Source organism: Dipodomys merriami, unplaced genomic scaffold (assembly GCF_024711535.1).
Source record: "Dipodomys merriami isolate MVZ:Mamm:240054 unplaced genomic scaffold, mDipMer1.0.p SCAF_19, whole genome shotgun sequence".
Taxonomy (NCBI): domain Eukaryota; kingdom Metazoa; phylum Chordata; class Mammalia; order Rodentia; family Heteromyidae; genus Dipodomys; species Dipodomys merriami.
In genome coordinates this window covers 21,803,068-21,822,609 of record NW_027203270.1, presented here as the reverse complement: position 1 = coordinate 21,822,609, position 19,542 = coordinate 21,803,068, and the positions used below count along the sequence as shown (strand labels likewise).

At 35.2% G+C, this 19,542-nt stretch overlaps 1 protein-coding gene across 1 annotated transcript in view; it reads right to left on the bottom strand.

Annotated features, from left to right (window-relative positions):
- The window catches only part of LOC138830530 (fap1 adhesin-like), a 167,559-nt gene that overhangs the window by 26,608 nt on the left and 121,409 nt on the right, over positions 1-19,542 (bottom strand). Inside the window, exons 69-82 of the mRNA XM_070026908.1 lie at positions 17,277-17,330; positions 16,001-16,105; positions 14,374-14,427; positions 13,689-13,793; positions 13,501-13,554; positions 12,228-12,332; positions 10,998-11,051; positions 9,902-10,006; positions 9,100-9,153; positions 7,673-7,774; positions 5,026-5,079; positions 3,690-3,794; positions 2,334-2,384; positions 971-1,075 (exon numbers count right to left, since the gene is read on the bottom strand). Coding sequence (XP_069883009.1) covers positions 971-1,075; positions 2,334-2,384; positions 3,690-3,794; positions 5,026-5,079; positions 7,673-7,774; positions 9,100-9,153; positions 9,902-10,006; positions 10,998-11,051; positions 12,228-12,332; positions 13,501-13,554; positions 13,689-13,793; positions 14,374-14,427; positions 16,001-16,105; positions 17,277-17,330 — 1,107 coding nt within the window. The remainder of the gene's footprint in view (positions 1-970; positions 1,076-2,333; positions 2,385-3,689; positions 3,795-5,025; positions 5,080-7,672; positions 7,775-9,099; positions 9,154-9,901; positions 10,007-10,997; positions 11,052-12,227; positions 12,333-13,500; positions 13,555-13,688; positions 13,794-14,373; positions 14,428-16,000; positions 16,106-17,276; positions 17,331-19,542) is intronic.

The following is a 19,542-nucleotide window of genomic DNA, read 5'->3' as shown; positions in this document are numbered from 1 at the left end:
AACAATGCTCGAGAGGAAATGTACTCATTACCTTACTCATGTAACTGTAACCCCTCTGTATAGTATTTTTACAATAAAAACATATAAAAAGTTTATTAAAAATAGAAACCAGGAAAAGATTTAGGTGTTAATGAGGTGAAGACTTTTGTTTTTTGTCAAGAGTTTCAGGAATTTGAGAAATCTATGCCAAATCACCCCTATACCTTTGGTTCAGGAGAAAAGAGTCCTAGGAAATAGGGCAATTTTTTAAAACCCAAATTTCATGTGACCTATATGTATTTTTTTTATAAACTAGTAGAACCTGAAAATATTCAAACAGAAATGGACTATCTCAATGCTTGTAAATCTAAACCTAGGTCCCAAATCTTGCTCCCAATTGTTTGAATAAAGGTTGATGGAATGCACAAGGTGCCAGTAGTGGAGAAATGTAAAGGAGAGGTGATGGTCCAGGTTGTCGATGATAGATTTTCCTCCACAAGACCCAAATGAAAGTGAGAGTTAAACAAACAAGTACTGATTTGGATGGTTGAACAGGTTCACTTAAGTCAGGCTAAAAGGGATCAGAGCTTAAAAAGATTAAGTCCTCTTGCCTTTTAAAATCAAAACTGATGTCACTCCTTTGTGTGTATGACCAAGGGGATGGATCTGAATTTTAGCAGTAACTAGCATTTCTCCTAGTAACTAGCATTCTCTCCTATAGAGAGAATAAGACAAGTTTGAGGGGGTAAGAAGAGAGGAAGGAAGATAGAAGAGGGAAAATAAAAGAGAGAGAAGGGAGATGATGGAAATGGAGATGGGAAATACACATGAACTTAACAAGAGATAGGTTGCATTCTTTCTTTGAATTTGAGTTTTTCTCTAAGTTTTTCAGAATGCTTTCCTGACATCAAAGAAACATTCTTAATTATTATTATAGATAAGCTTATAAAACTAATTTTTCTGAAGAGTTGGTAATATATAAAATTCTCACCATCAGCTGGCAGATTTAATTTTAGATCTTCAAGCTCATTTTCACTAAGGTTAATGCCCATGCTTTTCAAAATTGCGTCAACTTCACTGGAATCAACTTTCCCAACTTATGAAAAGAGAGACATAGAAGCAAAAGTTAATGTACCTTGAATGTGAAGAAAATTTACGATTTCTGAGGACTATGGGTAACATTTTCATTTAAAAGATCAAGCTAAATCAGAATTAAAATTAGTTTGTTGCTTTAATCTTTATGATGAGCATGCTCAGTATAAAACTTGAAAAAGTTTATTGAATAACTTCTGACAGAATGACAGTCACAGTGAATTCAGTTTCTAAATTTGTCCTGTTTCTTTTCTTCCCTTCCTTTCCTTCCCTTCCTTCTTTCCTTCCTTCCTTCCTTCCTTCCTTCCTTCCTTCCTTCCTTCCTTCCTTCCTTCCTTCCTTCCTTCCTTCCTTTCCTTCCTTTCTTTCCTTCCTTTTGTTTCCTTCCTTTTGTTTCCTTCCTTTTCTCCCTCCCTCCCTCCCTCCCTCCCTTCCTCCTTCCCTTCCTTCCTTCCTTCCTTCCTTCCTTCCTTCCTTCCTTCCTTCCTTCCTTCCTTCCTTCCTTCCTTCCTTCCTTCCTTCCTTCCTCCCTCCCTTCCTTCCATTCTTTCATTCTTTCTGTTGTGCCAAGGAATCAAACCCAGGGCTTTGTGCATGCTAGGCAAGCACTCTACTGCTAAGATACATTCTCAGATCTTGTCCTGTTTTCATGCATTTATTTTTACAATAAACTTCTAGTATGTTAGAGGACACTAGATTCTATTCCTGTTAAAACTATTTTAAGTAAAAAATAAGTCAATTTAAAAAAGCACTGATAGTGGTACAATTAATGTGCAGATTTGGCAGGTATGATTGTGATATATGATAGAAGAGTGGGAACCTCATTTAGCGGAAGTTCCTTTCTGGCTTGCTTCCTGTATATCTCATTAGTTGTAGGTCCCTCCACTTTTTTTTTTTTTTGGAGACTTCATAGCTTTTTTGGGGGCGGGGGAGGGGGAGCTCAACGACAGATTAACAGTCTCTGCTGCTGAATAAATTTAATATGTGCTAATTTTCCCTTTACTTTTTTTGCTGTGAAACCTGGACTCTGATGATTTCTTCTTCTGTCAAAATATGGATAATCTTGAGAGATCACATAGGCATTCTTTCCAAGTTACATTGTAAGAAATGATCTCCTAAATTGTATACTGGTGTACGAAAGGACTGAAAGTATATAATAATGTGTTAGATAGCAAGACTCAAAATGTAATCACAAAGAAATGGTATAAAGAACAAATATGATAATCTTAGCTATATCCTATTTCATTAAGATTCTCTCTTACCATTAAGATAGTTCAGACTATCCAGTAACCTTTTCTGATATACTTTTCCATCTGTAAGAAAAATACTATTCAGAGCAAAGAAGAAGAAAGTAGAATTTCACAGACAATAGAAAACCAAGGAAGATGTACTTCATGAATTACAGTAGAAATTTCCTGATTAATTAAAAAATGAAAGTATTTGGAATATGGGGAAAGTTTTAATATTAACAATTTAGTTAAAACTTACTCAAACTCACTGCAAAATTTCTTTTTCTTTTTTCCTTTTTGTGCAAGTACTGGGCTTGAACTCAGGGCCTAGCTCTCTTACATGGATTTTTTTTTTTTTTGTCAGTTGTGGGGGCTTGAACTCTGAGCTTGGGTGCTTTCCCTGAGCTCTTCAGCTCAAGGTGAGCATTCTACCACTTGAGTCACAGCACCACTTCTGGTTTTCTGGTGGTTAACTGGAGATGAGTTTCCCATGGACTTTCCTGCCCAGGCTGGTTTTGAACTGTGATCCTTAGATCTCAGCCTCCTGAGTAGCTAGGATTACAGGCATGAGCTACCGGCACCCGGCTCTTACATGGCTTTTACACTCAAAGCTAGCACTCTACCACTGTGTCACACTTCCACTTCCAGCCTTTTTCTGGTTGATTGGAGAAAAGAGTCACAGGTTTTTCTGCCTAGGCTAGTTTGAAATGCAGTCCTCAGATCTAAGCCATCGTAGTTGCTAGGATTACAACTGTGAGTCACCAACATCTGGCAACATTTCTTTTTCTTTGTAGGATATTCCTTTCTTTCCCTATAAGGTAACTTCCTTCTCCTTAATTTGTTCACTTAGAATGGCTTACATTTCAGATTAACAGAATTAAATAAAATTCAATAGAATAAAAGAGGATAATGAATCTTTTAAGACATAAAGATTGAGTATCCCTTATCCAAAATGTTTGGGAGCTGAAGCATTTTGGATTTTGGAATATTTGCACCTATGCAAATATATTATCTACCTACCTATTTATTATATATTTTTGTATATTACATATTATATTTTTATACCTATCTACCTACATACCTCTCTCTCTCTCTCTCTCTCTCTCTCTCTCTCTCGTGGATGGGATCTAGATTTAACATCAAATTCATTTACATTTTATATCCTTTTGAACAAACAGCTGAAACCAATTGTACACATTTGCTTTAGTTTTTTAATTAGGCTTAATATGAGACCACTGTGGATTCATGTTGACACTGGAAAAATTTCGGAGTAGACTTTGGGAATCTGAACTGGGGGTGCATTACCTGTAATAAGATCATTTAAATTATGTAACATGGTTTACAGATCATTTTTGGAAAGTAACTAGATAGATAATTTTACTTACTTACCATTGACTGGCAGATTATTCACCAGTTCTGAGACTTCTTTTTCCATGACTTCTATTCCCATGTCTCCTAAAACTGTTTTGACATCATTGACATCAATTTCTTTTCCTTCAGATAAAAATAGCAGCACATTAGATTTTTAAAGAACTACTTAATAGTTCTAAATAACAAGGAAACTTCTATTTTTTTAATTTTTATTTATTTTTTTATTGTGACAATACTGTACAGAGGGGTTACAATTACATGGGCAAGATAATGAGTACATTTCTTATCAAGCATTGTAGCCTCCTCCTTTGTTTCCCCTTCCCATCCCTTCCCATCCTCCTCGCCATTACAAGATGGCGCCCACTCCCTTGCAGCTTTGAGGTCCATATTAGGCAGTGCTTGGCGGGACGGTGGGTCCTGGGCTTTGCGCGTGTGCGAGCCACGTAGAGTCCCCAGCCAATCCCGTGGCACCTGGTGACGGTGAAAGGCAGATGACCAATGATAGAATGACCCGTGTTCCTATTCCCTATATAAGCGGCCATGTTTTGGGTGCATGCTCTCTCGCGCTCAAGCTCTCCTACAAGTAAAAAGGCTCTCCAATAAAGCGTGATCTGAGAAGACTCCTGGTGTGGTGGTCGTTCTTCCTCGCTGGTTGAGAAGGCGTTCGCCGCACCCCCCCTCTCCTCCCCCCCCCCACCAAAGTTGTAAAGTTCGTTTTCGACATAACGACTTGTACTTCTAATTGTTGCAACTGGTCCACCTGTATCCTTATTTAAACGACTTGCTTTTCCCTTCCCATCCACAAATTATACCGACATCAAATACAGTGAAGCAGGGGTTATACTGTGGGGGAGGGACATACAAAGCAACAAAGAAATAATCTTATAAATGCGTTAGAAACAATCGAATGGAAGAAAAGAAACATTTGAAGGGAAACCATGGGACCTATGATTCTTTGGGCTTGGTTTACTTCACTTAATATAATTTTTTTCTAAGCCTAGGAAACTTCTATTATTTATTGACTATTGGCCTCTACTCAGTGCATAATAAACTTTTCTGACAGGTAGTTGATATTTTATATGATTTTTAAGCTTCATGTGGGGGTACACACTGGCAATCCTTGGACTCAGGAGGCTGAGGCAGGAAGATCACAAGTTTGAGGCTAGCATGGGTTATACAGAGAAATATAGTAATATAAAAAATTAAAAAATTAAATTAATCTTTCCTTTTGATATTAAGCTGAGTATTTTTTTTTACTATTTGTTGGTCTTTTAAAAAAGATATTATTCAAGTAAAAAAATCAATTGACTGACAAACTGCCAGAATCATATGTATCTTATAATTTTTCTCTCACCTGTAATAGCTTCTACTTTATCCATCCATTTTTCCAGAGGAACCTTCTCATAGCCTGCAGATCAGTAGCAACCAATTGTATAGATTAAAACAAAGATATAGGACAGGAAATCCTTTTTATCTAAGATTCACTATTAACTAAATGAAAATCAGAATAAATCTAGTCAAAATGAACACCAGTATGTAAATAATCAATAATGAGTAAAAATATTCTAAAGTTTGAAGAGTAAAAATTCAAATTATAAAAATAAGTTTATTTTCCCTTATACTTTAGGAAATTCAGGTGATAGATAGTTATAACTACTCTGTACTTCTTGAGATAAAATGAACAAATACTGCCACACTAAAGCTACCAGCACAACTATGTTTATTGCAGCATTATTTACCATAGCTAAGATATGGAACCAACCCAGATGCCCCTCAGTAGATGAATGGATCAAGAAAATGTGGTATATATACACATGGTATATATACACAATGGAATTCAATGCCTCCATCAGAAAGAATGACATTTCCCCATTTGTTAGGAAATGGAAAGGCTTGGAAAAAATTATATTAAGTGAAGTAAGTCAGGCCCAAAGAAACATAGGTCCCATGGTTTCCCTTATTTGCAACATCTAGTATAGGTATGAGTCAAGCAGAAAAGGTCAGATAATGTGATGTTAGGAAAACGAACCCTTAAATATGTATTTTAATGTTTTTGTTTCTTTCATGCATGTGTTTCTAACGCATTTATAAGATTATTTCTTTGTTGCTTTATATGTCCCTCTCCCACAGTGTAACCCCCGCTTTCACTATATTTGATGTCAGTATAACATGTGGAGGAGATGGGGACAAACAAGTCGTTTAAGGATTCAGGTGGACCTGTTGCAACAATGAGAAGTACAAAATGTCATGTCAAAACCAGCTTTACAATGTTGGTGTGTGGTGGGGGAGGGAGGAGGCTGGGAAGGGAGGTGAAGGGTAAACAAAGGAGGAGGCTGCAATGCTTGGTAAGAAATGTATGCATTATCCTGCCCATGTAATTGTAACCCCTCTGTACAGTATGTTCTCAAATAAAATAAAATAAAATATAAAAAAAATGAACAAATACCTACATCCAAAATTGTGTTGTGATTTTTCTGTAAGAATCATATTACTTTGTACTATAACATCCTTTAGACTTTGGAACAAACATATTAAAAGTATTATTTACAAGTCAGGTGCTGGGAGTTCATACCTATAATCTTAGCTTCTCAGGAGGCTGAGATCTGAGAATTGCAGTTCAAAGCCAGCCCAAGTAGGAAAGTTCATAAGACGTATCTCCAGTAAATCACAGAAAAAGTTAGAAATGGCACAATGGCTCAAGTGTGGTACAATGCTAACCTTGAGCAGAAAGGAGCTCAAGGATAGCACGCAAACTCAAAGTTCAAGCCTCACAACTGGCAGGAAAAAAAAAGATAAGTCTTTATAGATTTTGACAGAAAGACATGCATAATTTAAAGTAGTAAGTGAAAGTTATTTTGAAGAACTGCTCTAACCACAACAAAGTCACTAAAAATATGGAGGTGGTAACCCTAGCTACTCAGGAGGCTGAGATAGCTAGGGTTACAGGCATAAGACACTGCCATCTGGTTTATGCACTTTTTGTCACGTGGTGTACCACCTCCATATTTTTAGTGACTTTGTTGTGGTTAGAGCAGTTCTTCAAAATAACTTTCACTTACTACTTTAAATTATGCATGTCTTTCTGTTAAAATCTATAAAGACTTATCTTTCATGCTATGTGTTGATGCAAGAGTGTAATGGTAAACACAGAGAAATGGTTGGTGGGGGCTAATGATTTCAGTGGTTGGTTTAGCAATCCTTTGATCCAATTTTGCGGGGGGGAGAACCCAACTGAAGTTCAATCATTTTATCATATCATTTGTATCTATCTTAAATTACAAAGAATTTTTTGCACATTTTAAGTTACAAATAAATTCAAAACCATGATGGATGTAAGGAAGGAAGGTAGAAGGAGGCTACAAAGGGGGTAGAACAAGATTTAGGGGAAAGGAAGAAGGGACCTCCATATCCATGAATAGAGGCATGAGAAAAGGCTGACCAAATTGGGTCAGCAATGGTCTAGGGGGTTCAGTTATAAAAACAACAACAAAAAAACCAAAAACAAAACCAAAAACGGGTTGGGAAGGTGGCTCAATGGTAGAGCGCTTGCCTTGCATGCACGAGGCCCTGGGTTTGATTCCTCAGCACCACATAAGCAGAAAAAAAAAGCTGGAAGTGGCACTGTGGCTCAAGTGGTAGAGCGCTAGCCTTGAGCTGAAGAGCTGAGGGACAACACCCAGGCCCAGAGTTCAGGCCCACGACCAGACCCCCCTCCTAAAGAAAAACACCCCAAAAACCAACAGTTTGCATATCATCCTTCTGTAAAACCAGACAACAATAATTCTTCCCTTCACGTAACATTTATCCCATCCTAAGATGTGTAAAGAAACACATTTTAGATTTTAAAGGAACCAGTGTTCCTCTAAAATGAATGTTTCATTGTGAGTTCTTCTGAAAAATTTTCAAGTCTCTTTTGGGCAACAAATAAATTAAACCATAGAAACTGTTAAAATATTGCAAGTTCAACTTGTGTTAAAATCCACATTTCTTGTAATGCTCACCGTCTCTCAGGAGATCCTTTAGCTGATCATGCTCATATTCTGTAAGTTTGACATTCATCATTTCCAAAATACCATCCAGATTATTTACACTAACCTTCCCTCCTTGCAAACATGAAAGAAAACAGAAAAGTGGAGTGATTCTAAAATACTAAAAATATATATCTTACACATATATTATCCTCAACAAACAGGTATTACTGTTAAATGAGTATATTCTGGAAAAGAGCAATTTTACAACCTAGTGTAACTGCTAATATTTTCAAGAAAAGGCAACTATAATAGATTTTATCCTATAGAAAGTTAAAAACAGAATTAGAAAAAAAAGAAAATGACAATATATAAAGAGACAATGTGGGATAGATGTGGGAATGTTTAATCAGACCCCTCAGGTGAGAGATTTCTCAGGGCTCATGTAAGCATGACTATTCTTGGAAGACATGTGCAATAGCTCTCAGGACTGAATTCAGTTTTCCCTACGGGCTTGCATTGGTGAGTGGAGTATGGATGCCAGTCAGAAGTTGATTGTGGCCTGGACAAGACTTACCTACCTGCAACTATGCTAATAATATGTTTCTCTTTGTAAGTGAAAATTCTGTTTCTGTTGGACAATACTCCAAAGTAGAAAACAATTTGAATTGAAGGCCTCTCAACATAACTGATTATTTTGTGAAACTTATTTTGTGAAACTTTGAGATAGTTTCAGTATCCAGGTACATTTTATATTCTAGCTTCAGTTTCTTTTGCTCCCAATTTTCAGGTAACTTTAATTATAAAATGTTACATTCCACCCCCCCCAAAAAAAAAAAGCAGAATTGGGACTCATTTCCTCAAACTTTAAGACATATCTATCTGTGAAAAGTTAGGTGGGTCATAAATAAAATAAATGTGAGTAAAGAACAGAGATTTTATTGGTTTATTAAACTCTTACTCTCAGATCATTTTCATGGTCAAATTTTAGAATAAAATTTGTCAGATTTCTCACTTGTCCCTCCTCTTGCATTCTTATCTTTATCTCCCCATAAAGGTATTTTTTTTTGTGTTCCAGAGAAAGTTTGAAAAACATAAGATAGTAGAAAACTACCTTCTAAGAGAAAGGTTATTATCATGAAAAATATAGATGTGCTACAAATAAAAAATAAGGCATAATATTCTAATGGTATAATTAAAAACTTGAGCATATTCCCTATTCCCACTTTTTTTTTTTTTGCCAGTCATGGTGCCTGAACTCTGGGCCTGGGCACTGTCCTTCAGCTCTTCAGCTCAAGGCTAGCGCTCTACCACTTGAGCCCCAGCACCACTTCCAGCTTTTTCTGTTTATGTGGTGCTGAGGAATCGAACCCAGGGCCTCGTGCATGCAAGGCAAACACTCTACCACTGAGCCACCTTCCCAGCCCTCCCTATTCCTTCTTACTATGCCTTTTACTCACTCCTATTATTCTTCAGGTCTTTCAGCACTCTGTTTTGAAATACCTTGCCATCATCTGTAAGAAGAGACAAAGTTCAGACTTCTGTAATACTAACAAAGAGATTGACAACAACAATACAACTTATATGAAGACAGGAAGATTATATTTTAATGATTTGTCTTACTTTTATGCTACTTTGTAGCCAAATAACATTGATATTTTATGTATGTATATATGTATGTATTTATTTATTTAGTTGGTCATGGGGCCTGAACTCTGGGCCTGGGTACTGTCCCTCAGCTCTTCAGCTCAAGGCTAGCGCTCTACCACTTGAGCCACAGCGCCACTTCTGGCTTTTTCTGGTTATGTGGTGCTGAGGAATCGAACTCAGGGCCTCATGCATGCAAGGCAAACACTCTACCACTGAGTGACCTTCCCAGCCCAACATTGATATTTTATAAACAGAAATATTTTCCACTGTGACAAAACTGTCCATGCTTTGATAATAGAGACATTTATGAATTCTTTCATGTAAATATACTTTGTTATTTTTATTCTGTTTTCCTAGTCTTTTAGATTTTTGACTGCCCATATTATAAGCTTAAATAAGAATTAGAAGAAAGCCTTAACTAGAAAAACTATATGTAGATGACTTCCCAAATGGTGTTTGAAGAGGTATGGCAGAATTTACTTGAAGTCAGACTACCTTTGTATTAACATTTACATGTTTTAGGTGAATGCACACTTTAAGATGGACAGCTGCTCATAAAGGCCCTTGTAAAGTCAAGCTCCCTGGAAGGCATATGGCATCCATGTAGCTTACCATCCACAGGCAATGTTTTCAGTAGCTGCTTGCATTCCTTGTCTGAAAGCTCAATCCCCATGTTCTTTAGGGTATGTTGTATGTCACTAGAATCGATTTTTTTTCCTTTAAAAAAGAGAGTGTTCCTGGGTAAAATATTAGTGAATAATCTATTTCAAATTATCTAAAGTATACTTCTGCTGCTAGACTCTCTTTTAAAAATTATTATTATAAAAGTGATGCATAGAGGGGTTACAGTTATATAATTCAGCTAAGGAGTGAATTTCTTTTAAAACAATGTCACCTCTTCCCTCACTCTCTCCCAATTTTTCCCTCCCATCCCCACCCACAAGTTGCGTAGTGTCCAATGAGTATCACTGTTGCATTTGTTCATCCTTTGTCACACCATTTCTGTATCCCTCTTACCCTGCCAAAGACAGATAAATGAACAAATAAGACAAAAAAGAAAAGTAAACACAACAACAAAGGAAAAAACCCTCTTGTTTCCATTTCCTGGAGTTCATTTTGATAAATATTTTATAGGATCAAATGCACATAATGATTGCACCTTCATGATTCTTAAGAATATCATCCTTTGGTCTCACTCTGTATGAATGCCTAGTCGCTTAATACAAGAGCAAAGAGGAACAAGAATTGGTGAGTTTCTGATAAAATGGTTAAATGAGAAGTTGAAAATAGAATTTATTTCTTCATGTTTGTAAATAGAATAGGAATCATACCAGACAGTACAGAGAAAATCTGGTCATGCAGTTATTCAGAAATAATACGACTATGTCCCCATATTGTTAAGACTATATCAGTAGTTGTATTCAATAGACTTATTATATCCTTTTCATGCTTCATTTGCCTTTATCATAACTATTTTGTTTGGGGCTCTATAAATATTAGCAATGTTTTATTGGCAAAAACATCAAAGAAAGATTTACTATCAAAATTAGTCTTCTTGATTAATTATATAGATTAATCAAGACATGTAAATATTTTATAAAAATGAATATTGAAAATATGTAGATTTATAAGCCATAGCATGCTGAAAAATACTATTAAAAATTTCATTGTAAATCACAAATTATTATAAATCAGCTATAGTAATTACCAGTAAAAGCTTTCAGTTCATTCTCCAAAGTTTTCAGAGCAACTTTATTATCATCTGAAACATAAAAATCATACTTTGAAGCTCATAAAGTGATATAAAATAAATAGCCTCTTCCTCTTCTTCCTCCTTCACAGAGTAAACACTTGTCAATAGCTCAATGCTAGCGACTCACACCCGTAATCCTAGCTATCGGGAGGCTAAGCATGGGAGGATTGTGGAATGAGGTCAGCCTGGAGAGAAAAGTTCGTAAGACCCCTTCTCAACTTCGAGCTGGGAAAAGTGTGTGCCTGCCATCCTAAGCTATATAGAAAGCCAAGAGTGAGGGCTCACAGTTCCAGGCCAGCCTGAGCAGGAAAGTCTGTGAGACTCCTTACACAGAAGGAGGCTGGAAATGGTGGCACATGCCTGACATCCCAGCAATGAAAAGAAGCCTAAAAGTAGGTGGGTCATGGTCTAAGGAGTTGGCCTAGTCAGGGAGTGAGACTCTATTTCAAAAGTAACCAGCAAGAATCAAGGGCAAAGATGTCGCTCTATGGTAAATTGCCTACTTGGAAAACATGAAAGGCCCTGAGTTCAAGCCTCAGTACTTCCACAAACAAGCAAAACCCCCAAAATACCCATCTACCCTTAACATTTTTGTTGCTGAACATTTTATTAACCACTTTAAATAGTAACTCAATAAACACATAGAATATGTGAAAACTGTAAAGCAAAGAAAAATTTATATCAAAAATAAATTTACTTAAAAATATATTTGTCTTTCTGTCCTACACTATGGCAAGTATTGTGTTTGATCACAAAAAAATGCCAGTTAAAAGTATCTGTCTCCTCAAGGTCAGATTTCCTACCCTCAAAATTTAGAAGATTCTTTTATTGACCATGTAAGCAGTGTGTGGCATACTGCACTCTCAAGTTCTTTGTTAATCTTATTCAACCATACTATCTTCCCTATAAAAAGATCTCTCTTTCTTACCAATGCTAAAGGTATATAAGTCCCAAAGTTCAAAAGTCAATAGCACTAGATATGGTGGCACATACCTAAAATTCCAGCACCTGGAAGGCAGAAGCAGGGAGATTATAAGTTTGGGGATAGTCCAAGTTCCAAGCCAATTTGAGTTACATAGCAAGGTACTGTCTTATAAAATAACAGCAACAAAAACCAATAGTCAACTCCTTTGGATAACTAAAGGTAAGCAATAAAAAAATGTCAATAGTACTTAACATGCTTACCACTAACTGGTAGGCTTTGTATCAGATCTTCAAGTTCCTTATTGGTAAGCTTGATCCCCATATCATCTAGAATGGTATCCAGGTTTTTGATGTCAATCTTCTCTACTTAGAAAGAGACAGGAGTGTGAAGAAAAAAGTGAGGGGCTGCAAGTGATTTCTGAAGTGTTTTTGTTTTTGAGACATATATACTTTGAAAATCTGAGAATAGCTATGTATCTTACATGTCTAAAGTAAAGTATGCATATTTATAAACTAGGCATTAAGATTTTAGATGATACAGCTGGGTGCCAATAGGTCATATCTATAATCCTAGCTACATAGGAGGCTGAGATCTGGAGGATCAAAGTTCAAAGCAAGCTCAAGCAGAAAAGTACCATGGCCTCCATCTCCAAAATAACTGGCAAAAAGCTAGGCTAAAGGTGTGGCTCAAGTGGTAGAACACCAGCTATGAGCAAGAAAGCCCAGTGAGAGCACAAGGCCTTGAGTTCAAGCCCCAGTACTGGAATAAACAAAGATTTCAGAGGATGTGCAGGAGTTCAGCAATGACTCTCATGAATAGCTATGAAACTTGGTTTTAGAATGTCAGCTCCATATTGAAAAAATTAATTGCTGTGGATCATGATTATGTTTTTCAACATAAAGAGCGGCAATTCATTAAACAGATACATTCAATATTATAAATGGAATAAAATAATAGATTAGAAACAAAGATATTTCTATCTTATTCAACTTATCACATATTTAATATTTATTTGTTTTACTTGCAAATACATAACAAGTAGCATTTACAATGATGATTCTACTCCTTCCCTCCTGCTTTCCTCTTTCCTTTTTTTTGTATTAGCTTTACTCTTGCTGAGCTGGTGCTCCAACCTTTTGAGCCAGAGCTTCATCCTGGCATTTTGCTGGTTATTTTAGAAAGAGGGTCTAATAAACATTTTTACTCAGGATTGCCTTGGACTATGATTCTCTAGACCTCAGCCTCCAGAGTAGTTAGAATTATAGGAGTGAGCCATTGGCACCAAGCTAGCAGCAATGTTTCATCTTACCTTTATTGTATTAACCAAGAGAAAGCATTTACAAACAATAACCTAGACAATAAAGATGCTTTTGCAAAGAACTAACACTAAAATTTTATTACCAAGAGTTCAGTTTTTTTTTCACAAAGCCCAACTTGGTCATGAAAAAGACTAACATAACAGAGTTAACACAGGGCCAAAGGTTGAATATAGTGTCAAGAAGAGTCTAAGGTTTATAGTAACTTTGTGATCACCTGTAGTGTCTTTCACTCCTTCCATTACATCAGGCAAATCAACATTTCCATTTTCTGTAAGTAAATGTGCAATAGAAATACATGAACAAATAGAAATCAAATTTAAATTACTCATATAGTGATTTAGGAAAATAACATCACATAGAAGATGAAGCTAAATGATGACTAAGTAGATCTTTAGCGCTTACCATCAACTTGTAAGTTTTCTGACAGTTTATCAAATTCTCCTACTGTGATCTTGATTCCCATTTTTTCCAAACTATTATGAAGGTCATTCTTTTTAATCTTTCCCCCTGGGACAGAACAACAAAGCAATATTTTAAAAACCATGTCATAGTTAAATGAGAAAGCTAACTTTTTTAGTATTATTTACTTTAATAAGCATGTATTATTAATATAGAGCAGAAAAGAGAGTAAATCAGATATATTTCATGCCTTTATACTATTATATTCAACAAGGCTGTCCAGTAGAAGAATCAGATTTCGAATGTATTTCATTTATTCCTACTGGCAAGCCTATGTGTTTAAATTGTGCTACAGCTGGAACTGCAGACACCAGCTTTATTCCTTTACACAAAAATAAAACTAATTTTGTTGACTGACTTACTAACTACATTTGTTAACCGACTCATATACTTTAATAATAACCAGCCCTTTATTTTGTCTTGCTAAGTTTGATATTTCCCTGTATAGAAAAGTGATAAAAATTAATTACTAGACTCCTGGCTGAGTAAAAGTTTAATAACAGATAAAATATAGTTCTGTTAAAGGAATCCCAAATGCAAATTATACAGGCAAAATAGTAAATGAGTGATAGGAAGTCTTGAAAACTCAGATAAAAGGCCTTACAATCTGAGATGGTTCCTTCCTTACCTTTCAGAGACTTCAGATAATTAAGCAGCTTATTATAATATATCTTCCCAGCATCTGTATAAAAAGCCATATTTTGTATAATGATAAATTTGAGATGAATAAGGTTAGTATGAAGTTAAAAATATAAAATATGATATTGAAAATATTTTTACTTATAAAAAACAGGGATGTGTTCATATGGTAGCAATATACAAACCCAAAATGAAACTAAGAAAGCAACTCCAATTGCAATACCATCAAAAGAATAAAGTTATCAAAGTGAAAAGACTTATACTCTGAAAACTACAAACATGATAGAAAATTTGAAAGACCTAAAAAAATGAAAAGATGTCCAACATTCATGAATGGGAGAGTTAATATTGTAAAGAGGATAATACTCTCTAACTTGTTCTACAGATTCAATCCAATTCAACTAAATTCAAACTAGTTTGTAGAAACTGATTAAATGATGCTAAAATTCATATTGTACTTCAGGGACCCCAGATAAAATAATTTTTTAGCAGCATGCACCTACTAAGTAGGTGCATACTGCTTGAGCCATGCCTCAAGCCCCCAAAGTAATTTTGAAATAGAACCAAGTTGGAGGACTCAAAGTTTAAAATGAGAAAACATCTCCAATCAAAACAATGGGATTACTTACATTACATTTGACATACAGATCAATGAGAATTCATCATTAAACCTTTACATTTACAGTCAATTGAGTTTTCATTAGGGTGCCAACATTATTCAGAGGGAAAGAACAATCTTTTGAACAAGTACCCTGGGAAAACCTGATAACTACATGTACATTGTTTTGGATCTCTGTTTTATACTATATTCAAAAATCAGCTCAAAAGGGTTAATAATCTAGTTATATGAGTTAAAACTATAAAATCTCTTAGTAGAGAAAGTCTAGGTGTAAATTTTATTGATCTTAGTAACACAATAGTCTTTTCAGCGTCCACAAAAACATTACAAACCAAAAGAGAAAAAAAAGATGAACTAGAAATAATTGAAATCAAAAACTTCTGTGTATCAAAGGATACCATAAAGAAATTGAAAAAGCTGGGTGTCAGTGGTTCACACCTGTAATCATAGCTACTCAGGAGGCTGAGATCTGAGCATCATGATTTGAAGCCAGCCAGGGCAAGAAAGTCCATGAGTCTTACCTTCAATTAACTACCAGAAAACTAAAGTGGTGCTATGGCTCAAAGTAGTAGAGAGTTAGTCTTGAGTGAAAGAGCTCAGGGACGGTACCTGGCCCTGAGTTCAAGCCCCATGACGACCACCACCAGCACCACCAACAAAAGTAAAAAGAAAATCAATACAATCATAGAAAATGATTTGTAAGCCATGATTTGAGAAAGCTCTTTTATCTCAAATATATAAAAAACTTTAAACTTGATAGTAAAGACATTACCCAATGTAAAATTTGACAAATAAAATGATTACATGTTTCTGCAAAGAAAAGTAGCAGGAAACATATATGATCCTTGATGACAACTAAAAACAAAACAAAAAAACCCCACTAAGTGAATGATAACAAATTTTAATTAAAAATCCTGTTTGTGAAGAAATAAAAATTTTCATATAGATAAAATCCCTCCATACTTCCTAGAAAGTCCTTAGACTGTGAGGAACTCACCATCAACTGGCAATGTACTCAGCAGATCCTCCACTTCCTTCTCAGTGAGCTCAATACCAAGGCTTTCCAGAACACTCTGCAGATTTCTAGAATCAATCTTCATACCTTTGAAAATGGGAGACATGGTAGGTTTTGTATCACCATTTCAGAAAATGATATTACTTTTTGTTTTTTTAAAGTTACTTCATGAAGATCAACACCATTCTAATATTTAGCTTGAAGATTAAAGAAAAATATTTTTAACAATAGAATCAAAAAGCATATTAGCTCAAATTTATTTTCATCATAAAACAAGGTTCTAAAATGCATAGAAGATAATTTCTGAATATAATCTGGTAAATTTAACAAAAAGAAAATAGAAATAGTTTTAGAAGAAAAAATTCCTAATTATTTTTTCCTTTTTAAAAAAACGTTTGTGCCATTCCTGAGGCTTGAATTATTGTCCTTGAGCTTTTGTGATCAAGATTAGTACTCTACCACTAAAGCTGTAGTTTTAACTCTGGGATTTTGGTGTTTAGTTGGAGATGAGTCTCACTGCCTGGGTTGGCTTCAAACCATGATCCTTCAGCTGTCAGCCTTCTGAGTAACTAGGATTAGAGGTGTGATTTCTTTCTCTTTTTTCTTTCAAAGACATGGTCTTGCTATGTAGCTGGCCTTAAACTTCAATCTCTCTGTCTTGGCTTTCCAAATGTTGAGATTACCATGCCTAGCAAAAAAAGTTTGTTTATTTGTTTTTTTTCATCAGGCTTGAACTCAAGGCCTGTGTGCTATTCCTGAGCTCTTTTGCTCAAGGATAGTGCTCTACTACTTTAAGCCACAGCTCTACTTCTGGTTTTCTGGTGGAATTGGAGATAAGAGTCTCATTGGCTTTCCTGACTAGGCTGGCTTTGAACCATGATCCTCAGATCCTTAGCCTCCTGAGTAGCTAGGATTACAGGCTTGAGCCACCAATGCTCAGCTGCATTTTAATTTTTATAGTAAGAATTGCATGACAAATACAATGATGACATTAGCGATTATTTAACTTAGATTTTCCAGGGTTCTTTATACTATACTTATTAATCTCAAGTGATGTGAATGGTATTATTGGCATAGACAACAAAGATTATGGAATTTCATTCCACAAATGAAGACAATTTTATGTCCAAATATAGGATTCTAGTAGCAAAATTTTCTTAATAAGCATGAAAAATTACCAAAATTTAAAAGCCAAGGTTTGAATACTGAGAAATAATGGGAAATAATTTCTTAATTTTACAATAGCTTTTTCACTTACCTATAAAATCTTTGACCTTTTCCAGCAATGTTTCTAAAGGTATTTTCCCATCAACTATAGGAAGAAATTAAAATTACATTGAGACATCATAGGTACAGAGATTTTGTGGGAAAGTATAAGGAAAACTATAGAAGTTGCACTTACAAAGTCAGGAAACACTGTAATTATATACTTCAGAAACGTTTATCATACATACTTTCTGGATTATTATTTTACCCCTTAATTCCTTTTATAAGCATTGAAAAAAGGAGAGTGACATCAGCAAGATGGCCAACTAAACATATCTAATGCTTATAGGTTTCTCTCTGCCCCCATACCAAGATAACAAATGAGCAAATACATTTTGATCTGGAGTGTCTGTTCTATCTTATTTTCCTTCTGTATAAACTGGGGTTCTACTGGCCCTATCTCATATAAGGGTAATCTATAAAAAAAGCTGGTTTGTATCTGTTTCCAATCATGAAGTGCATATTTTCATGTGTGACAGAATATTTATAACTTTTTATTAGATACATAATGTTCAATTAAGTAATTTTGATGTGAAGACTAAAAGAATATGCTTAAAAATAGCATAAGAATTTTCATATTTTTAAACAAGGCAGTTTTGTAGTCTCTTAAGATCAAATACAACTGTACCCACTAGGAGTTCAGAAAAGGTTGAAGAAGTATGTTTTCTAATGGTACATATTTCTTTGATCAACTTTCAAAGACTGGTCAAAACCTGCTGTGTTAAAATAATAACATGCTGTTTTTCATCAGATTTGTTGATGATGTAAATAAAATATAAGTACATTAGTAACTGTTAATATTCCTGTATTTTAAGTTAAGTAACTGTTAATATTCCTGTATTTTAAATTTGTCATAATGTGATTTTTTTATTCAAGTGAAAACAGATATGTACACCTATTTTGAATATTGATTTATAAACATTCATATTGTTTCTCAAAAAAAAAAGGCGAACCCTGACATATAACAAGAAAGTAGTGAAAAACCAGTAGGACACAGGATTTCAGACTGGCTGCATGGTAAAGAGAAGAAAGCATCCTGCTTCTTCTACTCTTTAGTTGGAATCAGCTTGGAACTAGGAGAGGGAATGTTAAGCAGGAGATACCCAGCAGGCCCATTTCTCCCAAAGACCCCTACAGTTTTTGGAGGAATGATCATAGAAGGCAGTTTTTCTTTTCTTATTATTATTGTTATTATATTATTATTGTCAGTTGTGGGGCTTGAACTCTGTGCTTGGGCATTGTCTCTGTGCTCTTCAGCTCAAGGTGAGGGCTCTACCACTTGAGCCACAGTGCCACTTCTGGTTTTCTAGTGGTTTATTGGAGATAAGAGTCTCATGGAGTTTCCTACCAGGGCTGGCTTTGAACCATGATCCTCAGATCTCAGCCTCCTGAGTAGCTAGGATTACAAGCGTGAGCCACGGGCGCCCGGCTTTCTTTTAACTTAAAAATTTTTTATTTAAATTTTTTTATTGTCAAGGTGATGTACAGAGGGGTTACAGTTACAGAAGTAAGGTAATAAGTATGTTTCTTATCAAACTTTTTACCCCTTCCCTCATTATTCTTTTACTTTCCCTTTCCTCTAATCTCCCCCAAGTTGTCCAACATATTATCTTATGAATATCATTGTTGCATTGGTTCCCCCCTTGTCCTTTGTCTCACCATTCTGTTGTTTCCCTTCCCTGATTCAGATAAATGTATATACAATAATAGGGTACCAAAATCAAATACAGTGACAACAGGGGATATACCATAGGGGAAATAACATACAAAAGAAAAGAAAACACATAGTACATTAAAAACAACAGCAACAAAGAAAAACTTCTTGTGTCCACATCTTGGAGTTCATTTAGCTTAGCATCATCTTATGTGGTCATATATGTAGCTATTGAGCTATTCTGCCCATCTGCTAAGATTATCCTAGAAGTATGCTATTTATTGCAAATATGGGAAATAATGGGAACTATGTTTTTTTTGGTCTGGCTTACTTCTCTTAAAATGATTTTTCCCAAGTCTTTCCATTTCCTTACAAATGGGTGGTGTCATTCTTTCTGATGGAAGTATAGAATTCCATTGATATATATATATATATATATATACATATACACAGTATATATATATGCACACAGTGTATATATATATATATATATATATATATATATATATACATATCTCACATTTTCTTGATCCTTTCATCTACTGGATTGGTTCCATATCTTAGTTATGATGAATAATGCTATAATAAACATAGTTGTGCTGGT